This window comes from Taudactylus pleione, unplaced genomic scaffold, assembly GCF_031769625.1.
Source record: "Taudactylus pleione unplaced genomic scaffold, aTauple2 ptg000720l, whole genome shotgun sequence".
NCBI lineage: Eukaryota > Metazoa > Chordata > Amphibia > Anura > Myobatrachidae > Taudactylus > Taudactylus pleione.
Genome location: NW_028285122.1, coordinates 1862490 through 1885836, shown reverse-complemented (window position 1 = coordinate 1885836; position 23347 = coordinate 1862490). Strand labels below are relative to the sequence as shown.

General features: G+C 42.6%; 2 protein-coding genes across 3 annotated transcripts in view; both read left to right on the top strand.

Annotated features, from left to right (window-relative positions):
• The first annotated feature begins 3054 nt into the window (after positions 1 to 3054).
• LOC148477384 (uncharacterized) overlaps positions 3055 to 23347 on the top strand; it is a 428950-nt gene continuing 408657 nt past the window's right edge. For both annotated transcript variants that reach the window (XM_088456828.1, XM_088456827.1), the window contains exon 1: positions 3055 to 3201. The gene's annotated coding sequence lies outside the window, so the exon portion shown is untranslated. The remainder of the gene's footprint in view (positions 3202 to 23347) is intronic.
• LOC148477394 (mas-related G protein-coupled receptor member H-like) lies at positions 11570 to 12553 on the top strand. The gene has a single exon (XM_088456807.1). The coding sequence runs from the start codon at positions 11570 to 11572 to the stop codon at positions 12551 to 12553; it is 984 nt and encodes a 327-aa protein (XP_088312933.1).

Sequence of the window (23347 nt, the reverse complement as noted above, 5' to 3'; positions counted from 1 at the left end):
TTGCCACTTGGATGCAGGAGGACTACCTACAATTATTAATGAGGAGTTTGATGATGAAAGTTATGGCATTGGAGATTACATGTGCTGGGATCATTCCATAACGCTGGTAGTTGATGCTGGACTGTTTGTTATCATTTTACAGGATTTTTGAGATTTTCCCAAATAATCGCTGTAAATGACATAACAGGAGAGTTGGTTTCTATATGGTTAATGTCCGTACTTCTACTTACTTTGGCCTCACAGATGGTACAGATGGCTTCACAAATGTTGACAGGATTTGATTAAAAAAATTCCACACAAAAAGTTGGGTTTTTTTGGTTTTATTACCAGGCATGACAAGTGCCTTCTTCTTTTCACATGCCAGTGCTGCAGCCACTGGTGGATAACTGACTTTCATACAAACAACATCCTACTCCTGACTTCTTGTTCAACACGTTCATCATCAATATACTTAGTAGCATCAGATATACAAATATCCTCTCATCCTGTTGCACTCTCACAGTAGTATCCTCAATTTTTCCTCAATTTTTTCAATCTTTACATTTACGGCTACTCATCCTTACATTTCCAGAGGGCGTAGAAATGGTGGAAGGAAGCTTCTCTAGGATTACAGAGTCAGAAATGTCAGACTCGCATGTAGCTCTCATGGACACCATAAGAATCTCCTCAAGGATTTGTGAAGTTTGTGAACACAGTTTGTTTTTCATCCTTAGTGTATATTTGTGCACTATTTTGCCTGTTTTTAAGGTGATACCTCTAGACTTAGGGCCTGATTCAGAGCCACTCGCTAGACGCAATCGCTTGCACGATGTGTATGCAAATTGCATAGGCAGTACTGCTGCATTGCAATGCATTAGCACGCCCAGTAATTCTTACACAGCGATCACATAGTGTATGCAGACACCCACCAGCCTGTTTTAAGATGCCCACTTGTGCACGTCATGTCCAGGAAGTGTATGCATCCATCGGTACATCGGATGCTATCGCAGTGATTGAGGTTGACCACTGCGATAGCACTGCGAGCACTTCAGTGTAAACACCAGCCAGGTGACGTGTACTATGATGCTGTCTTTTAATTATACACACCTCTAAAATGCCATTGAGATGCTCAGGCACGCCTGCGTCTGCACATCCACTCCGCCATTTTTAATGGCCAGCCCCTGTTACCACCTACAAACGGCTTCTCTTGTCACTCACTCTGCTGGGCTATCTATGTGCAGCTAGTGAACGCATTGTGAACTTTTGCTAAGGTATGCACATGCGCACTGCGATGCATATGCATGCACACAATACATTCCATTGGCAGCAGTGAGAGTATGCATCTTAGCGAGCGGGTCTGAATCAGGCCCTTAGAGCCCAAAGGTGTTACATGTGATGTTACAGAGGATGCCTGACTATGTTTGGCTCCCACTTCCACAATAGGCATTCTAGTACATGAAACTGCAGTAGATGGACCACCAGTTGCTATTAAAAGCCATGGTCTGAGCCTTTCCTTGGCACTGCATGTGGTTTATGGCATGATGGCAATGTTATGTTTTTTGGCATTAAATTATCCCGTTATTGTTAGAGGTGAATTTGTTTTCTTTAACATTGTGAAATATTATTTAGATTTTAAGTGCCTATTTAAACCTTCTGTTCCTTTTACCATTTTTAGTAGATGTTTATGTACTATCATGACTGGCAGCAGCCACAGCACTAGTACTGGATTGCTGCTCCTGCTCTTCTATCGACTGATCCATGATTGATTTTATTTTTGACACCAGCCAAGAAATGATTTACTGTATATACACTTGAAAATTGCTTTGTGGTGCAAATTAAGGGTGGGACACTACAAGACATACCATCACTTACACTGGAAGGATAACACTCTATGGAAATTTTCTTGCACTAATGGCTTTGCTTTACACACAAAAAACCCCATCAGATTAAGAATAGGACACCACTGCACACAGAACAATAATATTTGAATCGTCACTCACCTGAACTGAACACACACTTCTTGAAATACACAATATAATTTTTAAATTCAATTAGAAAAGGCTGCAAGTTTTATTTTGGTTTTAAACATGAAAAAAAAATATTTTTTGCAGTTGTTTTTATATATAACTGGGTAAAAAAAACCTTTTTGGAGTGCAGAAGCCTCAAACAAAGTAGAATATTTTTTGGACTGATAAATAAATAAGTACACTGTAGAAAAAAAGGTGCAAGCAAAAAACAACAGCAGCACAGACAGTAGCCAGTTTGTTTGTTTACACGTCAGTGTGTGAGTGTGTAGTCTGTGTGACAAACACACATACAATGACAAGTGACAGTGATGCCTGCAGTCACACTTCCCAGACACCTACTCCTGTTTCCAGATCTACATATTAATCTCCTAAACCTAAACCTAACTCCTCCTAACCTAATGCTAATGATTTTCTAATAGTGCCCTGATGGATTGCTAAAGTCTTTTTGTTGTAATACACAGTGCCTCACAGTGCCTCACAGTGCTGCAGGCCACAATTCCACACCCTCTCATTCTTTCCTGTGTGAAATGGCTCCTGATCACAAGGGAGAGACTGTTATAGGCAAACCAATGCATGCAAGATCCAATGCAGGGAAGATACATTTTGCCTCATTTTTGGATCTGAACTTGGCGGGAAGACCTAAGCTGGGACTCGGAATCACTCGGATCCCCTTATTTAAGGTGTGTTTCCAGGAACCAAACCTGCACATATCTAATTACAACCACGTTCTGTAGGACCAGCATGAATTTTTCTCCAGGAGATGAGTGATGCCAAATGCCATAAGAAATATCTAATCCACAACCTGGTGGAGTTTAGATTTGGGATTTGTTTACTACATATTTTAAAGAGTTACCCAGGTTTATAGCTGGTTCCTTCAAACATCCAACCCGGGATTCCTTTTTTTATTATTTTGTTTGCAGAATACAATTCTGAGTCACATTCAGAATCATCTGTGTCTTTATGCTAATGCTGAGGCCAATTTCTTTAAACCTGAGACCCCCACCTGCAGCACCTGTAGAAATTCATCTCAGTGCAGACATGTCAGCAGTGCACCAACAGCAGTGCACCAACAGAACTTACTGCTGCACACAAGATTCCTGCACTACATTACAGCCCCTCAGGAGACACAGACGGGAATCTACAGAAGCGGAGAGCTTACTCATTGCCCCGATGGCCTCAATGTTCAGTAGGAAAGGTAGGGAGGTCTGCAGCTATACCGCCTATTCCTCTGTCAGATGTTGTGGAGTCTATGCTCTCATTCACAAAAAGGACTATAAAGTTATATATGTGTTATTTTTTGTCTGTGTTCAGTTCTCATAGATTTCTATGCTTAGTGCATCTACATTCTGGTGTCATTATTTTGTTATTAAAGGGCTTCCGTACAGTATTTTCACATAACTCTTAGCTGCCCTATGGTTGGTGCATCTCAATGCGGGTTCCTGTGTGAGCGATTGATTTGATGCAGCTGTTGTCAGCCACACGCCCACAACATACTTGCATCGGTCTAGTCACCCCCCTGTTACCTACCAAAAGTGTCCACTAAAATCCACCCTTCCTGCATCCAAATTCATTCTTCCTCCTGTTTGCTAACAGTCGTGACACAAGCGCAGTGTGACTCAGACGCTTGCAAAGTACTTAAAACATCAGTCAACTGCGCTAATATCGGCACAGTGGGTGACTCAGAATCGGGTTTATATGTTAATTATTATTAGGCATCTTCTGCTTTGTGTACTTATAAACATATCTAAATTTTGCAGATGGCAGCGTAGAGGAAAAACATGGCAGGGCACATGGAACGCTCTTTTCTTTCCCTACCAGACAACAGAATAATGAATAATAAGTAAATGTGACACAAATCACACGGGATGTGTTTTAAAAATGACAGTTGGGAGCTGATTGGCTGGCACCATATAACTTTTCACTCTTCACTTTCCACTTCTCCTAACACTGCTTAGTAAATAGACCCCTTAGTGACAGGTCCACCCTAGATATATTGTAACATTGTTCTGACAAACACCTGTTCTAGAATTACAGAGTCGATGGTCTCATTATTAAAGTGATGTTTTCTCTCCTGGGAACGGATGTGATTTCCATAAAGCATTGCAGCGTACGGTACAGTGTGTCTGTAATAATTACACACATTATATAACCACTAACCACAGCTAATGGTACCTATCTGCTATTAGCCATGCTGCTGGATTGTATCCTGACTGATAATTTGCAGAACAATAAGTTACTTGTGTGCATACACCATTCCAGGCATCTATTAGCAGTGATTGCTGCTTTCATTAATGTATCTCTTTAAATGCAAGTTTTATACGCCCAAGAAAGTATTAATCATGTGAGTAACAGAAGAGGAAATGTCAGTGTAGTCAGAGACAGACATCTACATAATGAGCAGCTCGGTCCCAGCTGCCAGACAGCATAGATCCTACTTCTCTCTATACATTGTGTAAGAAGGATCCATCTATCCTGGACAGAACGGAGGCTACGCGCAGCCCCTACACATTCTGCCTGCAGCTGGTAAGTGACACTATTATAAGCTGATATTATAGTATTGGTGCTCCCACAGTCTGTTCTATCCATTGTGGAGAGTTCTGGGGGTAAACGTCTGATAAATATGAATGATGTGTCCAAAAGTGTCACTTTCACCCCATGTAATGTGACTGAGGGAAGCAATATAACTCAGCTGCTATATACAAGAGGAAACGTTTCTGTGATTTGTAACTGTCCATGTCAGAGGAGGGGATGGTGCGTCAGTGTTATTTGGGGTGTCCCCCCATTACACATATTGCAATTCCAGGGTACATTCTCAATAGATATGATCCATGCAAAACATTTGAAGCAATTCTATAATCCTGCAGTAGTCACTGTGGTGTCCTGTACATTGTATTTCTTTCCCTAACTATAAATATTATTGGCATAATGTAATGAGATGATCGGAATATGTACAGATTTGCTGGGGGCTCCATTCGCTGTGGATTAGCTGCCTGTAACCGTATAGTCACTGTAATGGCTGCATCATTGCTTCTGCTTGGGGCAGATTTAGTCACACAAAAGTGGCCGGGACTGCATCTGCCGCGTGTACATAGAGATAAATGAAGATACTGTATTTGTCCATACGCAGCCTTGTACATACCTATGCAGCACCAGCCCCCCCATACATCCATGCGCTTGTTCAAACAGCCGTCATCATTCTCAGCGTACAGCCATCATCATTCTCAGCGTACAGCCGTCATCATTCTCAGCGTACAGCCGTCATCATTCTCAGCGTACAGCCATCATCATTCTCAGCGTACAGCCGTCATCATTCTCAGCGTACAGCCGTCATCATTCTCAGAGTACATCTGTCATCATTCTCAGCGTACATCTGTCATCATTCTCAGCGTACAGCCGTCATCATTCTGAGCATACATCTGTCATCATTCTCAGCGTACAGCCGTCATCATTCTCAGCGTACAGCCGTCATCATTCTCAGCGTACAGCCGTCATCATTCTCAGTGTACAGCCGTCCTCATTCTCAGTGTACAGCCGTCATCATTCTCAGTGTACAGCCGTCATCATTCTCAGTGTACAGCCGTCATCATTCTCAGCGTACAGCCGTCATCATTCTCAGCGTACATCTGTCATCATTCTCAGCGTACATCTGTCATCATTCTCAGTGTACAGCCGTCATCATTCTCAGCGTACAGCCGTCATCATTCTCAGCGTACAGCCGTCATCATTCTCAGCGTACAGCCATCATCATTCTCAGCGTACAGCCGTCATCATTCTCAGCGTACAGCCGTCATCATTCTCAGAGTACATCTGTCATCATTCTCAGCGTACATCTGTCATCATTCTCAGCGTACAGCCGTCATCATTCTGAGCATACATCTGTCATCATTCTCAGCGTACAGCCGTCATCATTCTCAGCGTACAGCCGTCATCATTCTCAGCGTACAGCCGTCATCATTCTCAGTGTACAGCCGTCCTCATTCTCAGTGTACAGCCGTCATCATTCTCAGTGTACAGCCGTCATCATTCTCAGTGTACAGCCGTCATCATTCTCAGCGTACAGCCGTCATCATTCTCAGCGTACATCTGTCATCATTCTCAGCGTACATCTGTCATCATTCTCAGTGTACAGCCGTCATCATTCTCAGCGTACAGCCGTCATCATTCTCAGCGTACAGCCATCATCATTCTCAGCGTACAGCCGTCATCATTCTCAGCGTACAGCCGTCATCATTCTCCATCTGAATTAGGGCCCTCATTCAGACCCACTCGTGAGCGGCTGTCCGCTCGCAAGTGGGTTGATGTTCTGCACTGCGCATGCGCCAGACGCGACGAGCGAAGGATTTTTCTTCGCTCGTTGTGTCTGATCAAAGGGGGCGTGCTGTCGATGTTGATTGACAGCACGCCCCCTTTGGTGGGCGTGCCGGGGGCGTGCCTCCCTGACAGGGGCGTTCCCAAGGGAACGCCTACCGTCAGAAGCCGGCCCACTGACATCACTAGTGATGTCAGTGGGAGTGATTTTGGCTCTGATAGAGCCAAAATCACTCCGAGCCTTGTGGTTGAAAAACTCAACCACAGGCTTTTGTACGCAGTTTCGATGGTCGCGATGGTCAAGACCATCGCGGCCATCAAACTGCACGCTCGTATAGGCTGTGGGTGGTGACCCACAGCTGTGCGAGCGTCCAGGAGGACGCTCCAGAATTATGGAGGGTGGCCCTCATTCAGAGCGTGCGCTCTGCTCAGAGCGTACGGCTCTGAATGAGGGCCTAGGTTCATACTATAGTTCTGTATAACTTGATATAAACTAAATATAATGTTACACAGAAATGCACTATGCAGTATTTTCCTCTTCTTTTTAGGAGCCAATCTGAAGGTCCAATGTGTCCATGTGTATAAGGATTGTGTGTATAAGGATTGTGTATATAAGGATTGTGTGTATAAGGATTGTGTGTATAAGGATTGTGTGTATAAGGATTGTGTATATAAGGATTGTGTGTATAAGGATTGTGTGTATAAGGATTGTGTGTATAAGGATTGTGTGTATAAGGATTGTGTGTATAAGGATTGTGTGTATAAGGATCGTGTGTATAAGGATCGTGTGTATAAGGATTGTGTGTATAAGGATCATGTGTATAAGGATCATGTGTACAAGTATCGTGTGTATAAGGATTGTGTGTATAAGGATTGTGTGTGTAAGGTTCATGTGTATAAGGATCATTTGTATAAGGATTGTGTGTATAAGGATCATGTGTATAAGGATCATGTGTACAAGTATCGTGTGTACAAGTATCGTGTGTATAAGTATCGTGTGTATAAGTATCGTGTGTATAAGGATTGTGTGTGTAAGGTTCATGTGTATAAGGATCGTGTGTATAAGGATCGTGTGTATAAGTATCGTGTGTATAAGAATCATGTGTATAAGGATCATGTGTATATAAGTATCGTGTGTATAAGGGTTGTGTGTATAAGGATTGTGTGTATAAGGGTTGTGTGTATAAGGATTGTGTGTATAAGGATTATGGCCCTCATTCAGAAGCGCTCGCAAGAAGCGAGCGCTCGTTCTGAGGAGGCTTTTGTATTTTTAAGTGCGGCCTCCTGGTCGCTAGCTAAGCTATGTGTTACCACCCACAGCTTTAGTGACCGACCAGGTTGATGGTCACGATGTTCAAGACCATCGCGACCATCAGGGGTTGCGACAAGACCCTAAGGTTGGGTCTCAGCAACTGCATGCCCCAGGGAGCTTCCTGCTCTGATCGAGCAGGAAACTCCCCACTTACATCACTGCTGATGCCAGTGCGGCCGCACATAAAATGCCAAGCGTTCCTTAAGGAATGCCTCTGTTTGTGAAACCACCCCCCCGCCACACCTACAAAACGGGCCGAGCTGTCGATCACCATCGACAGCCGCCCCTTTTGTAGTGAGCTCGGAAGCGAGAGAATTTCTCTCTCATTCCGGGGCTTGCAGACACGCAGTGCGGCCGCTGTGCATGCGCAATGCGCAGGGCCTAAACATCGACCCGGTTGCGAGCGCTCATCGCTTGCAACCGGGTCTGAATGAGGGCCTATGTGTATAAGAATCATGTGTATTAAGATTGTATGATACGCTTATTTATATCACCCCTTCTCTACGTTATCTCAATTTTTAACGTAGATTAAGGTTTCCTTATTGTCCCCTTTTGCAGGTGGTGAGACTATCGGATGCATGGAGTCACTACACTATGGGCCTCATTCAGAGACGTGCGCTAATGTGATTGCAAGTGCGTATTTTTCATGCACAACGCAGTGGCTAAAATATGCAAATGTAAGCAAACATCACCTGAGCATACTGACGCCCACCTCTGCCCTCTCACCTGCGTGTGACTACGCATACCTACGTAAACATCGGTAACATCTAAGTAAATCAACTGCCACTTTCCCCTTGCCGCAGGTCTGACCTGCCGCAGCCATGGGAGCTCTTCTGACGCACAGAGCTGCGCATGCAATCGCAGTGGCTGATTTATGCACGGCCATGTAACAGCGTTTAAACGGACCACTCCCCAGTACCACCCCCAAACGCTGACAGTATGTCACAAACTTGGCGATGGATTCCTCTGTGCGTTTGGGATCGCAGTGTGCTCACAGCGCAGGCACTGTTCGGTGCATATGCATGCACAATGGCAAACAATCGCTCGCTCTGTGAGAAAATTGCCTTAGCATCTGTCTCTGAATATGGGGTATATTTACTAAACGTTGATTTTAATCGATTTTGATTGATTTGAAATCAATAAGAATCGATTATCATCGATGTTGTGTTTCTGGAGCTAAACCACACATTATACTTAAAAAAAAAAATAAAAAAATTATCTGTTTTTAAATGTGTGATTTAGCCCCAAAAAACACAACATCGATGTTGATCGATTTTTTATTGATTTACCCCAATGAGTTTATTATTTTCTTACATGTGGAGAAAGTGACCATGAGAAGAGATTAAAGCTGATGATACCTCCTAGGGACACCTGAGTGGGATAATGTTGACTCTAAGGGGTAAATTTATTAAAGGCTGGATTTAGGTTGATTTTAAAATTGATCTAAATTGACTGGCATCAAAGGTATTCTGACCACAAAATCCACATATTTATCATCTGTCAAGTTTCAACTTCAATTGAAACCCGATGTCAATGTCAATCAGATTTTTTAAGTGTAAATGTAAATAAAATATTGAATTAGTTATAAACATTTTAGAAGAATCTGTGTGGAACCCCCCAACCCATCCCCGCAAATCCATAACCAGCCTTGGACCTTCCAGCCTGTTCTAGTCATGGGAAACTGGAGGGGAATACCAGCATGGAACTCCCCCTATTTCCATTAACCAGCACCAGGCTGAACCAGCCAGGGGGATAAAGCTATAGCGGGCAGGCACACAGTGTGGGGTCCCCCTGCCATAACATTAAGTAGCTCCAAACTGGTCACCCAAGGGCTGGCAACACTCCAAAGGTGGGGACCCCAAAAATAATTTGGAGTCTCTCCTCCCAAAGATGTACGAAAACCTGGTGGCAGTAGGTGTGGGGGCAAATTGTAAAATAAGTATTTAATATTGGCCCTCATTCAGAGCCGTTCGCTATTTGCGGTCGTTCGTTTAAAAACAAGGGGTGGCTATTCAAATGATCCGTACGCACATTGCAGTCTGTTCACACCTCTAAGTCTGAACGAACGAGCAAAACATACGCTCGTTTATTTGTTAAAAACGCCCCCTGGCCGCTCGCACCATACGTCATGTCCGCTATTTATTAGATTAATCGAGTACATCGACCAGCGTATGAACTGCTCGCTATTCTTGTGGTTGGTGTTTGCTACCACAAATTTGCGAGCAGTTCTGGCTATAAAATAACCCAGTGACGTGGACAATGACGCTGCTGTTTTAAATATACACACCCATAAAACGCCCGTTTTGACCTTTAAGCACGCCTGCGTTCGGATCTCCACTCCCCATTTTCAAGCACCTTCCCCTGTTACCACCCACATACGCCTCATTCTGTCACTCAAAATAGCAGGCACTCGCAATATAGCGTACAAACGATTTTCGGCCGCACTGACTAGTTCGCGCATGCGTACTAAAAAGCGTACGCATGCGCAGATGTGCAAACATCGCTCGGAACGAGCGTACTGCCGCTAACGAGCGGCTCTGAATGAGGGCCATTGTTCTTTACAGTGGAAATACAGGTCCCAGCACCAGCAAGCCTGACCCAGCATTCCAGCACTTAGAGAACTAGAAGTGCCAGTATGCCCGGACATTAAGGACCTGCTGACACCTTTAGTCCAACTGTAAAGAAAATATTACAAAAATGGCAGGACACTTCATTAAACATACTCACACTTCATACTCCTTGTATGTGCTCAGTCCCCTTCTCCATGTAGTAGTCCAGGGTCTTGGTAAAACAAAAAAGCACACGTGATATAAAACGGGTTTTGAGACCAGAGATTTCAAGACATGTGGAGAAAACCTATTTCCCTAAATGCAGAAGGATCTTATATAGCAGCTTTTGTATCTGGGATGTGTAACACATCAAACAGGAATTATGAACACACACAAGAAGGATCCTTCATTAATCAATCATTATCTTTCTCTCCTTGGTGTATTCGCAGGGCATGATTGATTATCATTTCATTTGTAATTGAAAAGGTGTTTTCGGGCACATCCAACAAATGAAAAACAACCAAACAATATAGATCCAAAAAATTGTGAGTCATTTTAATTTACTAAAGTGAGAGTTTTTAGAAGTGAAGATGTTGCCCATCGCAACCAATCAGATTCTAGTTTTTATCTTCTAGAAGATGCTAATTAAATTGGTTGCTATGGGCAACATCTCCACTTCTAAAAACTCTCATTTTAGTAAATTTACCCCTTGATCTCACTGAACATTGGCTTCACCTGCATGTCAACCTCCACTAGCAGACAATGGCCCTCATTCAGAGGCGCTTGCAAGAAGCGAGCGCTCGTTCTGAATGAGGGCGGCCACTGGAATTTATGCAGCCTCCTGGTCGCTAGCTAAGCTGTGGGTTACTACCCACAGCTTTAGCGACTGACCAGGATGATGGTCACGTTGGTCAAGACCATTGTGACCATCGGGGCTTGCGACGAGACCCTAAGGTTGGGTCTCGGCAACCCCAAGCCCCCTGATCGAGCAGGAAGCTCCCCACTGGCATCACTGCTAATGTCAGTGCGGCGCCCACAAAACGGCAAGGAACGCCTCCGTTTGTGAAACCACCGCCACACCTACAAAATGGGCCGCTTTTGTAATGAGCTCCAGAGCGAGAGAGTTTCTCTCTCGCTCCAGGGCTTGCGCGTGCGCAGGGCCTAAACATCAACCCGGTTGCGAGCGCTCAGTGCTTGCGACCGGGTCTGAATGAGGACCAATGTCCTTTGTGAATTTAAAAAACAAGATGGAACCCAATGGAGACTCAGAAGGAGAGAACTGAGAAATAGTGTATAGTACATACTCACAAACTTTGTGTCTCACAACTAAACTTTCTGTTTTCTATTACGCAGGGGAATGGAAATATTTATTCACAATATAACAGGCTGAAAAAATGTCCTTCAACTTGTCACTGAACTACACAAAACTCCCACCTCAACCCAACCGTAAAGCCGTAGACATCTCAGCATTCACCATACCAATCACACTCTGCCTGCTCTCCACTTTCATCTGCCTCATTGGTCTCATAGGAAATGGAGTCACAATTTATCTCTTCTGTTTTCGTGTACGACTGAACCAGTCCTCTGTCTACATTCTCAACCTAGCTATAGCTGACTTCCTCTTCCTCCTTGGATGCTCCATGGTGTCCTTCTACTTCCTTTGCTTGTACAATGGAATAAAAACATCAACTCAGACCGATATCATCTTCTCTGGATTTGGGGAATTGCTGAATGGGTTTGGGTTCAACTCCAGTCTCTTCTTCCTGGCCAGTCTCAGCTTAGAGAGATGTCTGTTGGTTTGCTTTCCCATTTGGTACAAATGCCGAAGACCAGAGAACTTGTCAGCCATCATGTGTGCCATAATGTGGGGCTTGTCCCTGCTGATTACCATACTGGAAAAGTTTATCCTTGCTGAACAGAGATCGACTGTTTACATAGTCACATCGATAGCGTTCCTCATGCTTGTCCTTCTCATGGTAGGTTGCAATGTGGTCCTTTGCATTCAGATACAGAAGAGTTCAGCACAGTGCCGCCCTTTGAAACTCTATATTGTTGTTGTAGCCACTGTCATCTCCTTCCTAATTTCTCTGGTTCCGGCACGTATTGTGAGGCTATTGTTTTTCTTTGCTGTAATCCCTACGGCAAGAATTAAAATCATCTCCTACATTGTGATCTCTCTGTGCTCGGCAATAAATTCTACAATCAATCCATATATCTACATAATTGTGGGTAGATGGAAAGAGGGTGTTTCTACCTCACAGGCCTTGGAATCAGTCTTCAAAGACAGGAACGAGAGGTCATCTGAGGGTGACAACACTATACAAAGCCAACAAACTGACAGTGACCATAAATTGGATACCAGACACCTTGGAATGTAATATCTAATAACTGTTACATTTTGCTTTTACTATACCTACATTGTTATTTTTTGTTTGCTAATGTAGTTATTGAATTTGAGTGTAAATTATGATTGGAATTTGATCTACCTAACATTATTTAGGCAATATCACAACTAAATAATTAATAATTATGCTTTTAATTTTATTTTAATTTTATTATTATGACCCATACACAATGTTCAAACCTCCCTTATCTCTACCCCACTAAGATAATTAATGGATGAGCACTTTATATTTATTTTTTCAGTATTCTGTAAGTAATCTTGATTATAAGTTTATAGAGCATATTTATTAATTATTGGGGTTTAGACTCATACTTTTAATAACTGGCAATCTGATATATCACATTTATTTACAACATCTGATTTTCTTAAATATTATGAACCTATTTTATTTGTTTTTTCAATTTGCCAACTAACACGAAGTTCATATACACACCATAAATAGAGCCTATATATATTGCCCAACATCGGTATATTGTTCCTACAGAATCAAGTACTATTTTCAAAATGTCATTTATCTAATGTCAAATTTATACTCTGCTTTTGGAATTGTGAAAAAATGTTACAAGTTGGCATAAAGTTACATAATACATTAATATTATTTTTACTCTTCAGCTCCAGCCTGATGCCATGGGTAGTCTCTGCTCTAATTTTAGTAATGGGACATTGGGCCTCAGAAAAAGAGAACCATTCCTCTCCTTACGCTCTTAATTACCATTGCTAAAAAAGTAACTTTCTTTATTATGTGAAGTTAAAAAGAAGATGCTCCAAATTCTTCACTTTGATAGATTGAATTTGATTGACTTTGCCCGATATCGACAAATGAATAGTAACATTTTATAAGAAATGGGGTTTGTATATTGAGCAACTTGACCAGTCTACCCAGAGCGACATCTTCAAAATATTTTTAATGGTAATTTTACCTCAACTTTGTTTATTTCACCGCCAAAATGAAAGTTCTATTTTAGGGTGTCCTGAAGTCTTCTTAAAAATTTTTGGGATGCAGTTATCCTTAGGGTGGCTGTCCCATGGGTGTTTTTTTGTACCCCAAAACCCCAATTCTGCACTTTTTCCACCGTGTATTCATAGGCAAAAACTTTTTCACCTATTACATTGCATTGCTTTTTGCACCAGCGTAAACACACTGACATTGAATATGGGGATAAATGAAATCGGTGAAAATTATGTCATCGGCAAAAAAGTATCTTCGAAGCGGGCTTTTCGCTTCTAATTGAATATGGCCCTAAATCACCCCATTATCTCTATTAAATAAGTGTTTCCCAATGTAAAATTATCCAGGTTTCATTTTTCACATTAAGGGCCATATTCAAATAGAAGCGAAAAGTCAGTTTCGGAGATACTTTCTTGCCGATTACATGATTTTCACCGATTTAATTTAGCTCCATATTCAATTTCAGCTTGTTTTCGCTGGTGCTCATGAGAGCTTACATTCTAAAGGGGAGGGGCAGACAGACAGGCGTGACATGTAAGGGGAAGATAGGGAGGAAAGAGCATTATGTGGGTTAGGATGAGAGCTGGAAGGTCTTGATGAAGTAGTGGGTCTTGAGAGCCTGTTTGAAGTTTTATAGTGAGGAGGAGAATCTGATAGGGAGAGGGAGAGAGTTCCAAAGGTAGGGAGCAGCATGTGCAAAATCTTGGAGGCGGGAGTGGGAGGAAGTAATCAGTTGGCAAGAGAGGTGGCATGCATTTGTTGCATGAAGTGTACAGGTGGGAGTGTGAAGGGTGAGAAGGTCAGAAATGTATGTGTGGAGGATTTTGTGAGGGCTTTGTAGGTGAGTGTAAGAACCTTGAATTGGCATCTGAAGGGGAAGGGGAGCCAGTATAGGGCTTGAAGGAGAGGGGAAGCAGATCTAGAATGTCTAGAGAGAAAGATGAGCCGAGCATTGGGGACTGATTGTAGTGGAGAGAGGTGGGAGCCTAGGAGGCCAGCTAGGAGAAGGTTACAGTAGTCCAATCTGAAGATGACCAGTGAGTGAATGAGGGTTTTAGTGGTGTCCTGGGTGAGGAAGGGTCTAATCCTGGAAATATTTTTTAGGTGGAAGCAGCAGGACTGTGAGTGCTGAATGTGTGGTTTAAAGGAGAGGGAGGAGTCTAGGATAACTCCAAGACAGTGCACTTTGGGGATAGAGGAGATAGTTGTGCCATCAATAGATAATGAAATTGTGGGAAGTGAGGTAGTGGAAGAGGGTGGGAAGATGATCAGCTCAGTCTTAGACATGTTAAGTTTAAGAAAGCTCTGGGACATCCATGAAGAGATAGCGGAGAGACAAATGGAGATTCGGGTAAGGATGAAGGGGGAGAGGTCAGGGGTGGAAAGGTAAATCTGAGTATCATCAGATGATATATGAGGTCAAAAAAGTTAATGAGTTCACCTAAAGAGGACGTATATAGGGAGAAAAGGAGAGGTCCAAGAACAGAACTTTGGGGAGCTCCTACTGTTAGTGAAAGTTTTGGCGTGAAAAGGAGTCATGAGAGGACACAGCAAAGGAATGATCAGAGAGGTAGGAGGACAGCCAGGAGAGGGCAGTGCAATGTAAACCAAGAGAGTGAAAGATTTGCAGGAGTAGAGGATGGTCTACAGTGTTAAATGCAGCAGAGAGGTCAAGGAGACTGAGCAGTTAGTAGTTGCCCTTGGATTTGGCAGCAATGAGACCATTGCTGACTTTCATGAGGGCAGTATCAGTGGAGTGGAGAGAATGGAAGCCAGATTGAAGTGAGTCAAGGAGGGAGTAGTAGGAAAGAAAAGTGGTAAGGTGCTTGTAAACTATACGCTCAATGAGTTTGGAAGCAAAAGGGAGGAGAGAGATAGGTTGGTAGTTGGAGAGTATGTTGGGTTTTTTAAGAAAGTGGGAGACAAGGGCATGTTTGAATGCAGAAGGGATAGGGTCAAGGGGGGAGGTGGAACGAGGGGAGGAACGGATGAGGGCCATGACTTCCTCTCCAGAAACAGGGGATAAGGATGTCAGAGTTCCTGAGACAGAAGGGGAGGGGTGGTCAGGTAAAGGAGGGGCATGAGTGCCGAGGGTCTGATGGGATAAGATGTCCTCACATATGGAGTCAATTTTAGATGTAAAGTAGGTGGCAAAGGCAGAGAGCGAGGAGTGGAGGCAAGAAGGGGAAGGGCAGAGGAAGGACTTGAAAGTGGCAAAGAGACACCGAGGGTTTGAGGGCTGGGAGGAGATGAAGTTCTTGAAATATGATTCTTTGGAGAGGGACAGGTCTGAACTGTAGGATGAGAGAATACATTTGAAATGGAGGAAGTCAGCCTTAGATCGTGATTTCCTCCACTGATGCTCAGCAATTCTTGACCACTTTTGCAGGTATCTGGTGCATTTGGAATGCCAGGGTTGTGGTGTAGATCTGTGAGTGTGACTAGTTATTGCCAGAGCAACAGATCCCAGAGCTGAAGTAAGGGAGAAATTATACAGGAAAGTGGTTTGTTCAGGGCAGGAGAGAGAGAATAGGGGAAAGAAGCGAGTCCAGCAGGGAGGAAAAAGCAACAGTGTCAATAGCCTCAATGTTATGCTTAGTAATGGTAGCCTTAGGAGGTAAAGGAGGGGATGGAGTGAGGGATAATTTAAAAGAGAGTAGGTGATGGTCAGAGAGGGAGAATGGGGAATTGGAGTAATCAGAGACACCACAACAGTGAGTAAAGACCAGGTCAAGTGAGTGCCCACTCACATGGGAGGGTGATAAGGTCTATTGGGCAAGACCAAATGAAGAGGTTAGGGTAAGGAGTTTAGTGGCAGAGGATTCTGTGGGAATGTCAATAGGAATATTAAAATCACCTAGGATAATGGAGGGAAGATCTGAGGAGAGAAAGGGAGGGAGCCAGGAAGCAAAGTTTTCAAGGAATTTGGAGGGAGAGCCAGGGGGACGGTAAATGACAGCTACTCTGAAGTTTACTGGTTGGATGAGGCATATAGCATGAACCTCAAATGTGGGGAATGTAAGGGATGGTTTAGAGGGTATTAGCTGGTAGGAGTAACTGGTGGATAGAAGGACCCTAACACCACCACCATGGTGACCCCTAGGCCGGGGAGTGTGGGAGAAGGTGAGGCCCCCTGAGGAGAGAGCAGCAGGAGAAGTGGTATCAGAGGATAAAATCCAGGTTTCAGTAATGGCGAGGAGTTGTAGGGAGTTGGAGGTCATGGGTGGGAACCAGTTTATTACAGACTGACCTGGCATTCCAGAGCGCATAGGATACAGAGATAGCATTTGTGGGGGAGATGTGAAAAAGATTATCCGGGTTGCTGTAATATGGAGGTGAGATTCATTTGGGGGACCAATATGAATAGAGTTTAGTGATGGTGTGGGCACCTGAGCTAGAAAGGGGACCTGTGAGCAGGGACGGAGATGTGGATGACAGTGGGGTGAAGTGACAGGGAGAGGAGTGTAGGAGGAGAGATTAGCGATGGGGTAGTAGGACAAAGGGGTGGTAGAACAGGTTTAACGCAGGTCTAACGCTACAGTTTAGCACTTAAAAAACACTGCACTATCCAGCCAGGACTCCAGCCTAGATAATGAAACTTATACAGAGATGCAGGCAAGTGTGGACACTTATACCCCTTTCCACCAAAATTCCGGGTCTGACCCGGAGTTGGAACAGTGTTCCTATCCGGATCAGACCCGGAATTTAGCCGGCGCCGACTCGGGATATTCCCGAGTTGGCGCCGCTCACACCGGAGTCGGCTCTGCATAGACCCGGCTTTCCCAGCATGAAAGTGGATGCTTGGAGATGACGTCATCTCCAAGCGCAACTGAAGCTGGACCAATCGGCCAGCTTGCAGCGCACTCCAGGTCATCGTGACCCGGAGTGCGCCATACACACAGCAGGGTTTCACGGGCTAAGCCCGTGTTAAACCCTGCTATTTACCTGGGTTGGATCGCCGGGTCATTCGACCCGGCGATCAAACCCTCTCCCCTTTTACACCAGGGAGCTGCCTGGGTTAACCCTGCAATAACCCGGGTTTTAGCTTCGGTGTAAAAGTGGTATAATTAATGAAACCCCCCCCAATGGCCATCCAAGAGAACGCTAGCAATAAAAATTGCTTAAGTAAACATCCAACACATACCAAACATCTAGCGGTAGAAATAATTCATGCCTTCACTTCAGTCAATAGACTGGAGAGAATCCTTATAACAAAAGAACTACTATTGCAAATAAGGCAACAGAACAATAGCATATGGATTCAGTAAAGAATTGCGTTACCTATTAAAATAATTAATAACACAGGCACAGGAGGTGAAATATTGTTATAATGCTTATTTTATTACCATACACTGTATACCTTGCTTTCTTGTACTACTTATATATCCTTTCCAGCAGTATTTGTTTATCCATTTTGCAGTGAAACTCAATTTAAAAAATATATATATATTTATATATATATATATATATATATATATATATATATATATATATTAAAGAGTTATTCTTATAGTGGGGCACACAGTTTAAACATTTAAAACTTAAATTTTATTAAAATAATGAAACAAGAAAAGTGAATTATAAAAAACAAGATACAAAAATAAATCTTTTTTTTAAATCCATATCCAACCCCCCCTCCAAAAAAACATGAAGATGAATCCAGATACTGAATCAAAACAAAACAAGGAGGTCAGTGCACATCTCTAATATTAATGCATTGCATATTAAGTATTATGCTGCTTATAGTGTATGCTTATAGTGTATGCCCGACTTATAGAATACAGTACTAACAATTATTTTTAAAACATGAGAAGATGTTTATTTATTGCACAATCATAGTACAGTACTGGTAAATGTATTACTATGGTTAATATATATATATATATATATATATATATATATACTGTATAATAAAAATATAATTATCTCAAAATCATGATTACATATAAAATGTACAAGAGAACCTATGTATCCCTTATTGCTGCAAAAATGTAAAAATTGTCGATGGTAGCTTAAATATACTGTCCTAGAGCTGAAAAGGTTAAATTACTGCATGGTCAGGCCAGTTTTAAAAATACATTTTGCCACTATTGAATACTTCACTGGAGCAATACTGTGTGATTACAAATAAAGATATTACAAATAAAGTATTTGTTTCCTCCCTGATGAAGTCTTTAATAGAAAAGAAACACATCGAAATGTGTTTTTGGACACCGTCTTGCATTGTTTGCCAGCTTCAGGATTTTCCTTGATTGACTGTACATCTATATATAGATATATTCATTTTATATTATTCAATATATATATATTATGTATTCAAATTACTTATTGTTCTGGCTGTAATAAATTTGTGTTGAAAACACTACACTTTATGGTCAATCTCTTTATATTATTTCCCCTGAACCCTGAGGAGGTGACTTCTCAATGAAAGGGAATTCAGATGATTGTAAAGCACCACATATTAGCTTATTTTATTTAACTCTCAGGTGCGAGACCATTTTTGAATTACAGTTATAAACTATTTATGTATTAAATGTATATAAAATTCTACAGCTCGTGCTGTCTCATTAGATGTACATCTGGTTTATTTAAAGAAAATCTGCCAACTGACACAAGTGGGATGGGTTCTTTCACTGTAAAAATTACTGCACACAGACCTTTAATTTATTGTATTTATTCATATATTATATACAGCATTAGTATTTATTTAAATATTATATTAGTATTTTGAGACCCATCATTGCTGAGTCACTAATCACCTTCCCATCCCTATCCCATCATTTCCTCCTTCCTTTTATCTTTCATTTCACTCTCCCCCTCTTCCTCCAGTCTCTCTCTCTCTCTCTCTACTCATCTTCTAGCTAGTATGTGGAAGGCAATGAAAGACAGGGAGCACACCTCCATTTTGATCTAGCTGTCCAATTGAGTGCCAGTGACTGTGATTGTGGTCAGGGGACAAGACCACACTGTATGTCAGTCTAGCAGTCACCAAAGTGCACAGTTGCTAGACATTCATTATACTGGTGATATTATTTTTGTGATTTCTTTTTTTTAAATAATCAGGAGACAATGATGGGCTCCCACATGGCACTATTATATGCCAATATCTTTATCATGAATTATGAGACCTGCTATTCACTGGCAATACTTAACATGCATCATACATTATTTATTTATATTATTTATAACTGTACCCATAATGCATTGAGGACCTATTCAATGTCTGGCAACGAAACTAAACTACTAACATTTGTATATTTTCTAAACAAGCCAACTGGTACAATATGTCTAAAATTTAATTTCAGTGATATGGACATAACACTCACCTGCTCTGGAACAAATCTCAATACTTACTACACCGACTAAGAGAAATACCATATTGTTCTATTTTATTCTCCATCCTACACCACACAGGTACTTCCAATAAGGATGATCTACTGTTAGCACTGGATGATATGGGTCAGCGCTTCACCACGCTAATAACCAGAGTGATATAAATGAGGCTATAAATAAATGTTATATTATAAACAGTGAGATTTTGTTGAATCTAAATGTGAGCGAGGAATCTGGTACTCCTGAGATAATTCATGTTGTCAACACATTCAGGACAACTTCAAGCTTTTAAAAAAAAAAATCTTGAAAGACTTCTATATTCTCACCACTGATTCCAGCTAGATCAAAGTCAGTCTAGGTACCTCAAGTTTTACGTATAAACCGGGTCCTAATCTAAAAGACTTTTTGGTAAATACAAATTGCTGATACCAAAAGAATTCTTCTAAGCTCAGGTTGCTGATACTATTTATGTTCATGTTAGTTGCTACTAATATATATTCTATTTTGTGCCATTATAATGACAGCTCTGTCTGTCTTTGCTTGTTCTATATTAGATCACATGCAGTGCCAGGCTCATACAGGGACACTGGGGAATCAGTCAGATACGCTGTGGGGCCCTCTGTTTCATAGCTACACCTGAGTGGGGAGAGATGCACAGTGCTGCAGCATGTAATGCTGGCCAGTCATCATTGCCTGTTTTCCCCATTAGCGGCAGCTGCAGGTGACAGGCAGGGGTGGGGCTGTGGTCTGCAGGGAGGAATGGGCAGTATGGGGCAGGCACCAGGATTAGCATTGCTGACTCATTTTCCAGAATCAGTGGAGGAGGTATGAAAAATGTTTTAATTGTATAGGGGGTGGTATATATATATTTATATACAATGGGGGCATGCTTGTTTTTCCATGGGGGAAGGTGTGTTTTAATACTTTCTGTGGAGAAGTGTATTAATGTCTGTGTGTGTAAAGGGTGTATTCATATTATTTGTGTTACATGTGGGTCACTGATGGACGCATTATATTAGGGACACTGTGGCATTCTCTATATTATGATTGGCTCTGCGACACTCTATCATAAGGCAGGCACTGCAAAATTCTGTTTTATATGGTGAGCATTGAGACACTCTGTATTACATGGTGGGCACTGCAACACTCTGTATTATGTGGTGGTCAAGCTGACACTTTCTTCATTTTACAGTGTGCACTGCAACCTACTCTGCATTATATGGCAGTTTCTGTGATGTTCTCTGTATTATATGGGGGTCACTGCAATGTTCTCTGTATGAAGTGGGGGTCACTGCATTTCTCTCTGCATTATATGGTTATAGTTGTGATGTTCTCTGCATCATATGGTGGTTTCTGTGAAGTTATCTGTATTATATCGGGTCACTGCAATGTTTTCTGTATTATATCATCACTATGATGCTCTCTGCATTGTATAGTGGTGATGTTCTCTTCATTATATGGTGGTCACCCTAATATTCTCTATATCATATTATGGACACTGATGCTCTTGCATTATATTGCGGTCACTGGGATGCTCTCTGTATAGTATGGTGGTAATTGCAATGGTCTCTGCATTATATGGTTGTTGTTGTGATGCTGTCTGCATTATATGGAGGTCACTGTGATGTTCTGTGCATTATATGGGGGTCACTGTGATGTTCTCTACATTATATGGTGGTCACTCTAATATTATCTGCATTATATGATGGACACTGATACTATTGCATTATATGGTGGTCAGTGCAATGCTCTCTATATAGTATGGTGATGATTATGATGCTCTATGCATTATATGGTGGCTGTTGTGATGTTCTCTGCATTATATGGGGGTCACTGTGATGTTCTCTGCATTATATGACAGTCACCGTAGTAATCTCTGTATTATATGGTGGATACTGATGCTCTTGCAGTATATGGTGATGACTGCAATGCTTTCTGTATAGTATGGTGGTCACTGATGCTCTTGCAGTATATGGACAAGCTCTCTGTATGGAATGGATGTGACTGCAATGCTCTGTGATGGGAGAGGCAGTGTATTACTGGTAGCCCTTGAATTTTGAGACAGTTGAGCCTGTATGCTGCATTGAAAAGTTTACATAACCCAGAACCACACAAATGCAACAAGCCCTGACATCTTAATGTAATGGGAATAAAAATGGATTTTTCCATTGCCAAACATACATTTCACACTTTACAATGCTGGCAGCTGTATACAAGCTAACCCAGGGTAACCAGATCTACAGCATCTGATGCTTATGACTGCTGAGGATTGGATGTAACAATGTTTACTTACCTGGTTTTAAACTTTAAACAGAATACCAAATTTCTCATTACTGTTGTTATTTTTTATTTTCTAATTTGGCTCTGGACTTGTTTAGTTTTCTTAATTTACGTATGCTCCTCTGGTAGCTAGCCACACCCCTGAATGTCCACACCCATAGCTATCCACACCCTCGGCTGTGCTAACCCATACTTGACCACACCCCAGCTAGCTACACCCCCAGCTGTCCACACCCATAGCTGTACACACCCCAGCTGGCCACACCCAAAGATGTCCTCACCCATAGCTATACACACCTCTGGCTGTCCACACCCATAGCTTTCCACACCCCAGCTAGTCCACACCCATAACTATCCACACCCCCAGCTGTACTCACCCATACCTGACCACACCCTAGCTGGCCACACCCCCAAATGTCCACACCCATAGCTATTCACACCCCCGGCTGTCCTCACCCATACCTGACCACAGTCACCACACCCTAGCTGGCCACACCCCCGAATGTCCACACCCATAGCTATTCACACCCCCAAGTGTGCTAAGCCATACTTGACCACACCCCAGCTAGCCACACCCCTGGATGTCCACACCCATAGCTATCCACACCCTGGGCTATCCTCAACCATACATGACCACACTCCAGCTGGCCACACCCCCAAATGTCCACACCCATAGCTATTCACACCCCCAAGTGTGCTAAGCCATACTTGACCACACCCCAGCTAGCCAATCCCCTGGATGTCCACACCCATAGCTATCCACACCCTGGGTTGTCCTCAACCATACATGACCACACTCCAGCTGGCCACACCCCCAAATGTCCACACCCATAGCTATCCACACCCCCAGCTGTGCTAACCAATACTTGACCACACTCCAGCTACCTACACCCCCGGATGTCCACACCCATAGCTATTCACACCCCCGGCTGTCCTCACCCATACCTGACCACACCCCAGCTGGCCACATCCCCAGCTGGCTATACCTTTCATTACCCTTCAGCTTTATGCCGCCTCCCTTCAGTGGACCCCTACCATTGCATTCCCTTCAATCCCCACTCCAACATTGTGCAGCGCTGTGAATGTTTTTTGCTAAGTGGCAGCTCCATCCTTCACTTATTATGATTGTATTATATGATAATCTATTATCTATTTCTGTTCCCCAATTGGTGACATTATTTGGACCCCACTGAGTACTGTTTTATT

What these genes read in the sequence shown, in the direction of transcription:
- LOC148477394 (XM_088456807.1), top strand. Translation starts at nt 11,570, where the DNA reads ATGTCCTTCAACTTGTCACTGAACTACACAAAACTCCCACCTCAACCC.